Consider the following 8,848-nt stretch of genomic DNA (forward strand, 5'->3'; position numbering starts at 1 on the left):
CGCAGCGAGTGAACTCTGTGCTGCAAATGCAGAACAAACTGACTTGATTAGGTCTGCAATCTGTAAAATAAGGCAAAAGATAGGACATGTTTATCTTTTGCAGAGTAAAAGCACAGAACGGAAGCCCACGGAAATACTCGGAAGTGCTTCCATAGGCTTTCGGGTCCGTGTTTCCACACCGCAAATTAAAGCCAATGGATCCGCACAGCAATACGGGATTCACACGGCCAGTGCTCGTGCATTGCGGACCACAACATCGTGTGAATGAGCCCTTAGTGAGTAGAGACTAGCTGCTACAATGTCTCTCATACACAGCAAACGGAGAAAAGGAAATCACTCCCTCAGAAGCAGCAGCAGCAGCCTGGAAGGCATTATAGAGAAGGACTGCGCAGCGTGATGTGAATACAGCACTGGGGGAGATAGAAAACTCATTAACATCTCTATATGTCTGTGTTTACCTGCAGGAGATCCACCATATCTTCCCATTTCTATAGACTTCTATAGGCAGAACACAACCATAACTCTCAATTAACTTTTCTTTTTTCTCAAGCTAGATTTTATCTTTGAATTATGAGTGAATGATCACCTCAGGAGGCAGGAGGGGAAAGTATGGAAAAAGAGGCTCCCCTAGTTTTCAACAATAAGATATATATTAGGTTCTTATATTCGCTTGTGCTATTGATTTTATAGATTGCTTTTTATTTTAAGTGCCTATTTAAAGAGGGTTTGCATCAACATCCTTTAAAATAACTACTTATGAAGGTGAATTTTGTAATGCATTTCTGTCGCCTTTATAACTCCTATCTTCCGTTCTGGGCGGTAGTCACATAATCATGTCCACACTAGGGCTGAAACGATTACTCGATTGAATCGAGTAATTCGACACAAAAAAATCCTCGATGTAAATTTTTTGCATCGAGGACTCGTTTGTGTCATGTGACCACGGAGCGGGAGTGAATCACTTGCTATTACTCACTGCTCCGTGGTCACCCACCGGCCGCTGTATCCTGACACATCGTCAGGTCATAGTGCATGTAAGTGCGCACTATGACCCAATGCTGTCAGATGCCAGGACGACAGTGCAGCGCGCGGAGTGGCACCCCTACAGGAGAGGTAAGTATATTTTATTTCACTGGCGCTGGGGAGATGGTGGCACTGGGGGGGCAAGCTGGTGGCACTGGGGGGGGGGGGGCAGCGAGCTTGATGGCACTGGGGGAGGTGGGGGGCGGGGAAGAGCCTGATGACACTGGGGGGGGGGGGCAGCTGATGGCACTGAATGGGCAGCTGAATTTTTAGAAAGAAAAATGTTCTTTTAATTCGTTTTTTGTTATTAGAGTACTCAATTAATCGTTGGATTAATCAATAGAATACTCGATTACCAAAAATAGTCGCTAGCTGCAGCCCTAGTCCACACAGCTCTTTCATATCTCCTATGTATGTTATACAGCAGCAATGACAGTGATAGGGTAGTGTCTGTGTAACTAGCTGGACGTTGTTAGGGGCGGAGCAGGAGCTGTGGCAGAAAAAGAAGTGCATCATGGGATTGGTTGGAAACAGGAACAGTAAGTGCTACATACAGGATGTAAAAAAAACAGAGGGATTTGTGTACATGGTAAAAACGGGTCAGGAGAGTCAGAATTAAAAAAATAGACCTGAACCTGAAAATTCGAATAAAAAAAAGAATTTAAACAGAATTAAAAAAAATAGAGCATGGGGAGGATGTACATGAGCATCTCTGTTTAAAACCACAGTAACCCCAGAAAACCAGTTCAAGACCAGCCATTTACCCCCCTTCCAGACCTGGCACATTTTTTTTGGGGGGAGGTGTGTGTGGGGGGGGGGGGGGGGGGGGGGGTCAGCACATGTGATTTGAAAGCAATACATTTTTTTTCGGTTTTGGTTATTTAAAAACTTTTTTCTCTTTTTTTTTTTTTTTTTTTTTTTTTCAGCGATACATGGGGCTTTATTGTTCTGTAATTTTATTTTAGCACTTACATTAGCGTTCAGAGATCTGGTAGAGACAGACCCCACTGAAATTAATGGGCCCATTTTTAAACCCCAGTTAAAAACGTCTAACGTTTTGTGGCAATGTGAATAGTGATGGATGCAGTAAAGTCCCGGGGAAGCATGAAAAAGGGGTGTTTGTTTGCACCAAGAGCGTGTCACCAAGGGGCCCGGCCTTGGTGGAGTAAAGGCCCTAGATATAGGTGGACACCAAGACGGCTAGTCCGGGGCGGGCTTTTACTGGGAACAGGCAATGTGTTGAGTGGGTGCCTGTTCCCCATGCTCAAGTCCAGGATTTTGGAATATGCCCATGTCCAGGGATGGTATTTAATCCTGTTGCTGGACTTGGGTGTGGCTCCTAGTCTGGGATAGGAGACAGAGTTTTTGTGAAACCCAATCCTGCTGGAGGCACTGTGAGTGTGGTCTCAGCTGGACAAGGCTGAAAGACTGAATGAGGCTGGGAGATAGTCTGGACAGACCCAGCCTTAGGGCTGGTGGACTACTGGCTGAGAAAGCTGCACCAGAGACAGTGTGTGAACTGCGCTCTGTATAGGCGAGTCAGGGATTTATGTTATATGTTTAGGTAGAGGCCAGACGGGCAGGTTTTCATTTTGTACCGTGTTTGTTGTTGCTGGTGTCAAAAATAAATGCACTGCTTGGACAATCAACACGATTGTCAGCGAGAATTCTGTGACTGAGACCCTTGAGATAGAGCTAAACCCCCACAGTCCGTAAAATAAAATAAAAAGTCTCTCAGGCCTAAATAAATGAATAATATACATACACATTCCAACACTTGCTCCTCACTGAAGGCTGCAGGACCTTACACTCCCATCATCGTGACGCTACATTATCACACTGGGAGCATCAGGTCCTGCTGCCGCCAGTGCAGAGCGAGTGTTCCCTAGTGTGCGTATCCATATTTAATGGTTGTTTTTTTTTTTCTCACTGTGGTGCAAATATCTTCAAGGGTGACACACACTGTTTTGACATGTATGTAATCAACGGGTTGTCCAGGAACATAATTTCTAACCGGGGTCAGGAGCCTCCCTTCCTCTACTGAGTCTCCACCTTCCGGTTCAGGCTAGGGCAAGTGCGGATGCGGTGCGGTTTTCAGCGCATTGTTGCTATGAGATGATAGCAGCTCTTTTCGTGCAGCCCCAAGACGGCGTTCCAGCAAAAGATCTCTTGTGAGTATAATAATATAATATAATAAAAGGACTTTAGAAACACAAAAGTTGGTGGAACTTCACTATGTGCCCCAAAACCTTTTATCTGCAGAAAGAATATCCATGGTGGAGATCTTCTTTTGCTGGAACTCAGTGTTGGGGCTGCACGAAAAGATCTGCCATCATCTCTTTCTACATTTGGAGGCTGGAGTCCGTGGAAGGCAGTGTGACCACCTTCTTGAATGGAATGTGACTTTCTGTAAAAATTACCCACATCACACAGTTGGTCAGTGACGCAAAAAAAAAAAAACATACACAGTTGTGACTTTTCCAATTTTTCTTTTTGTATTTTTTATTTGTAGGAGATGATGGGGAAGAAAGCAACCCTGGACCCCATTAAAGTGTATTCCCTGTATTATTTTCCCTTATAACATGGTTATAAGGGGAAATAATAGCATCCTTAATACAGAATGCAAAGTAAAATGAGGTTTTAAAAAAAATAAAAAATAAAATGTACTTACCTGTTCCAATTGATCGTGCAGCCGGCATCCTCTTCTTGCAGGACCTGCAAAAGGACCTTTGGTGACGTAATCGCGCTCACCTCATGGTCAGCGTGGTGACGTCAGCGCAGGTCCTGCTGAATGAAGATAGAAGGATCTTCTATTTTCATTCAGCAGGACCTGCACTGACGTCTCCTTTTTCAGGTCCTGAAAGAAGAAGCAAGAAGAGGATGACGGATGCGCTATCAATTGGAACAGGCAAGTTAATTTTTTTTAAATATTTTTTAACACCTTAATCTACATTTTACTAAGCATTCTGTATTCAGAATGCTATTATTTTCCCTTATAACCATGTTATAAGGGAAAATATTAAAATCTACAGAACCCCTAACCCAAACCCGAACTTCAGTGAAGAAGTCCGGGTTCGGGTCTGGGTACCAGTCAGTTTTTTATCACGCGCGCTAAAAACGCATTGCATCTGCGCGATAAAAACTAAACATCTGAACACAATTGCAGTCAAAACTGACTGCAATTGCCTACCTACTTGCACGATTTTCCCTGATCGCAGACGCAACGCTTCCAGACCTAATCCGGACACGCTCGTCTGCAAGGGGCCTTATTGTGAGCCAAAACCAGGAGTGACTCACAATAACTGATGGAAATAACAGTCTAAGGCTACTTTCACACTAGCGTTCGTCGGTCCGCTCGTGAGCTCCGTTTGAAGGAGCTCACGAGCGGACCCGAACGCCTCCGTCCAGCCCTGATGCAGTCTGAATGGAGCGGATCCGCTCAGACTGCATCAGTCTGGCGGCGTTCAGCCTCCGCTCCGCTCGCCTCCGCACGGCCAGGCGGACAGCTGAACGCTGCTTGCAGCGTTCAGCTGTCCGCCTGGCCGTGCGGAGGCGAGCGGATCTGTTCAGACTTACAATGTAAGTCAATGGGGACGGATCCGTTTGAAGATGCCACAATGTGGCTCAATCTTCAAGTGGATCCGTCCCCCATTGACTTTACATTGAAAGTCTGAACGGATCCGCTCAGGCATCTTGCGCACTTAGAAAATTTTCTAAGTTATTAATGCAGACGGATCCGTACTGAACGGAGCCTCCGTCTGCATTAATATGATCGGATCCGTTCAGAACGGATCCGATCAAGCGCTAGTGTGAAAGTAGCCTTAATAACCGAAGAGTGAGCTCGCCCTAAGGCTACTTTCACACTAGCGTTTTTGCTGAATCTGGCAGGGTTCAGCAAAACCGCTTCCGTTACTGGTAATACAACCATCTGCGTCCGTTATGAACAGATCCGGTTGTATTATCTTTAACATAGCTAAGACGGATCAGTCATGAACTCCATTGCAAGGCTACATGCCCACGAACCGTTGTGTGTTTTGCGTTCTGCAAATCACGGATCCACAAAACACGGATGGCGTCCGTGTGTGTTCTGCAATTTGCATGCACTAGCTTGCGCATCGCGAGATTACATCACTGTAACTTTGTGAGCAAGGAGGAGATTCCTGGATGCAGGCGGTGCTGGGCTCCTTCACAGGGGACGTGGCTGGGCTCCTTAACCGTAAGTAACCGCGCCTTGGGCGCCTTACTTGGCTAATTAACATATCTATAAATCATTTTTTAAACTAAATAAAACCACACAGATCTATGGGACAGGTATATTGCGGACATGCTAGCGGAGATCTATCCCTGCATGTCCGCAGCTCTATAGGGTAAAACTAGGTGACAGATTCCCTTTAAATATCGGGCGCTAATGTACGCTGCCAAGATACCACCCGACCCCATTCACTAGAACGGGGACCGTCGGAGGTTCGGCCGCTACCTGGCAAATATGCTGAGAAGCGGTCGTACAAAAACTGCAGCATGCAGTGGTATTATGTCCGCCTGCTCCGCGACATATATGCCTGGTACCAGCAAGATCTCCACCGGTCCCAATTATAGTGAATGGTGCCAGGTGGCATCTCGGCAGTGCAAGTATTCACGGATCCGGCAGGCTGTTCCCAGCCGGAACAGCCTGCTTGATCTGTTTACCGCAAATGTGAAACAGGCCTAAAAGATGCGATTTTTCTTTATATTTTTTTCTTTATTTTTCTGTTGGATCAGAAGAACAGGAAGCTAAAGCGTGATGTGAACTCAGCCGAATGGCTCATTCGGACAACTGTATCCATTTTGTGGTCCAAAAATTGCGGCTCCTCGGAACGGAAGTAAGGATGCAGACAGCATGAGTGAGTCTGCGTCTGTTCCGGAAAATTGCGGAACCAATGTGGACACAAATATACGGTCATCTGACTGAGCCCTATGTATGATCCTTTCAGTAGGGCAGTAGAGATGCTGGCACTTGTCAGAATTTATGTTTTCCTGAACAACCCCTTTAAGGGGGTCATTTGCATGAAATAAAAGCAAACCAAGATTAAAAGGGGGTTTAACTATAATCCATTCACCTATATTATGGTTATTTATTCCGTTAGAGGAGCAGAGCAATGAAAATGATGAAAGTGCCCAATCGGCACAGCAACAGTGCCCGACGGACTACAAAGGGGTCCATCACTGCATCCGGCAGATGTGAACTCTCCGTAATGCAGCAGGAGTGCACTGAACATTTCCCAAGGGTGGCACTGTAAAAATGCAACCATCTATGTGAAAACCAGGTCTTCTTTCTGACTGTCACAAATCCCTGTCTCCTCCAGCTTCAGCAGCTCTATCTAAAGTGATGAGCGGTGGTCAGCGCTGTGGCCTGTGCCTTCTATAGGAGATGAATGCTTCCAGTGTGAAGTCCCAGGGCTCCGGGAGGGCGCTGCAGCAGCACTGGCTCCGATCCCCTTGTTGGTGCAGCAGGCAACACCCAAATGCAGTTCCCTGCACGTGTGTGTATATATATAGGGGAGGGTGCACTGTAATTCCCCCCGCAACTACTCATGCACACCACCGTATGTATTTTGTGGTCCGCAAACTGCCGGCTGTGTGCATACCCCATTTTTCACTGGCCCAAGAGTAGAAATGCCTATTGTTCTCTGCAAAACAGACAAGAATAGGACACGTCCCATGGTTTTCGGGACGGACAGCACACCGATGACATTCGTGTGCCGTCTGCATTTTTTTGTGGTCCCATAGAAATGAATGGGGGAAAAAAATAAAAAAAATACAGTTGTGTGCATGAGGGCCTAATCCAGCTTTCCTAATTATTGATCTGTCCGGTATTGGATCCGCTTACAAGAAGTTCTGGTCCCGGAAATGTGTCACTGGGGTCACTCTCATTCTAAGATGGGAACAGTTTGACAAGTACAGTTCCTATTACTCCTCTGTGAATGGAAGGATTTAGGGACCGAGACGACACAGTGAGATCTGCTAAATATGACGTCAGAGGGAGGCTAAATGAGGATGACGTCATGGAGACCCCTGGGGACTTACCCAGCCTCCCAAACGGCAGCCTGTTCCTCTCCCCCAGCATGAGGTTGAACCTGGGGTTGTCCTTCTTCAGCCGCTTCCATTGTCCCGAGGCCAGCAGGATCTTGGCCACTTCGGCATACACGGTGCTGTTCTCGTCCCTCACCACGAAGGTATACATGGTCCTCAGGGCGGCTCCCTATGTACGAGGCGGCGCTATTGTTCGGCTCCCCTGCACCATGCTACAGTATAGGGAGGCGCTCCACACCGGGGTCGGATCCTGCTCGATAGACGCTTTTCTGACAGAACACCGGGCAGCTCCTCTACCCAGCTACGTGCAGACCCCTCCCAGACTCTGGAGGCTGAGCTCTGGGGGTCAGGGGCCAGTGGGAGGGGACTACTGCCAGCTTCTCACTGTCCCTGCCCAGATGGTGGGCACACAGGGTCCTGTCACTGGAGAAGAACAGGCCCCCCAAGTGTCCCTCTTTTTGGACCTGGGGAAGTAATACATTTACTAATTGCTCCTTACTGAAGCGTCTGTCTGGGTTCTACCTGTATATTAGACGGTAACTTCATTATTTGGTGCAATTTGGACCTTTTATAAATATTTATAATCCGATGATTTCTGTGCTAATATTTAAATGGATATTGAAACCCAAGAAAAAATATTGTCCCAGGGGCTCCACATGCTGTAAAAAAATAAAGGGACTTACACTCACCGATCCCAGCTGCTGCAGTGTCAGTAATGATGCTTTGCGTGGAGTTTGAGGCCTGGCCTAGTATAAAAAAAATTGCCGCGATGCGTGCCGGCATGTATTGTCCCTCTCTTTGTGACTTTCAAAAGTTGGGAGGTATAGCAGAATGAATGACATCTTTCTAATATATAAAGCTGTATGTATGTCCGCTAAAGGAATCCACACCGTCACATTTACAATCACGAAGTTTGGCACACAGGTACATCAGGTTCTGGGAAGGTTTTAGACTGGGTCTCAGCTCTCTAGGACCTCCTGACGAAGCCTCTCCAGGCGAAACGTGCGTCGAGATGCAGCTCCGGTCACAGACTCTGGGCTCCAGCATATCATGGGTAATTTATGTTTTGCTTTCATGCTTGGTTAGCCTGTTACCTTAGGTTACTGCTTACACCTAGCACTCTTGCCTCGCTTCCCCTACTTACACTTGGCTGTCTGTACTCTTCAGGCGGCCATCTATGTTACATAGGGCGGGCAAGTCTGCTAAGTGTGACTTTTCTGCATGTAGCATACATATGCTTATTTGTTACTTTGGGTGAACTTACAGTTTTCCCAAATTTAGTTGGGTATATGTGAGGGTGGTTGTTCATGATCCCGTCACATGGGGCGTCCCACCCTCCTTTACCTTCGTGTCTTGTGTCATATTTCATGTTAATTGATTGTGTCAATAAACTACATGTATTTTATATGTGTGCTCTCTCATTCTTATGGGGTTATTGGTCTGTTTTGTTGGTTGGTTTCTCAGCTCTCTAGGACGTACCATTCCTGAAATATTCCCAAAAAATACATTAGCCAATAGAAGCTTGGTCACATGACCCTTATCAGCCAATAGAAGCTTGCAGGTCCTCCAGTCTCCACATACAGTTTTACTTCAGGTTTCTATAACAACCAAGCCATTTATCTTCACTGCTGTAGGAGAGTTTTAACCCCTTCCCGACCCATGACTAAACCACTGCGTTCCTGCAATTTGCCATAATAGTATGTCATGGTGATCGCGCGGGCACCACCCTGGTAGCCAGGCCCCTGCTGTATCTGCC

The 8,848-nt window shown here is 46.5% G+C and overlaps 1 protein-coding gene across 1 annotated transcript in view; it reads right to left on the reverse strand.

Annotated features, from left to right (window-relative positions):
* Positions 1-7,421, reverse strand: part of TTL (tubulin tyrosine ligase) — a 51,505-nt gene extending 44,084 nt beyond the window's left edge. The window contains exon 1 of the mRNA XM_044292251.1: positions 7,087-7,421. Within this exon, the coding sequence (XP_044148186.1) occupies positions 7,087-7,243 (157 nt within the window). The 5' untranslated portion in view covers positions 7,244-7,421. The remainder of the gene's footprint in view (positions 1-7,086) is intronic.
* Positions 7,422-8,848: the final 1,427 nt, after the last annotated feature.

The sequence above is a fragment of the Bufo gargarizans genome, chromosome 4 (genome assembly GCF_014858855.1).
Source record: "Bufo gargarizans isolate SCDJY-AF-19 chromosome 4, ASM1485885v1, whole genome shotgun sequence".
Lineage (NCBI taxonomy): Eukaryota > Metazoa > Chordata > Amphibia > Anura > Bufonidae > Bufo > Bufo gargarizans.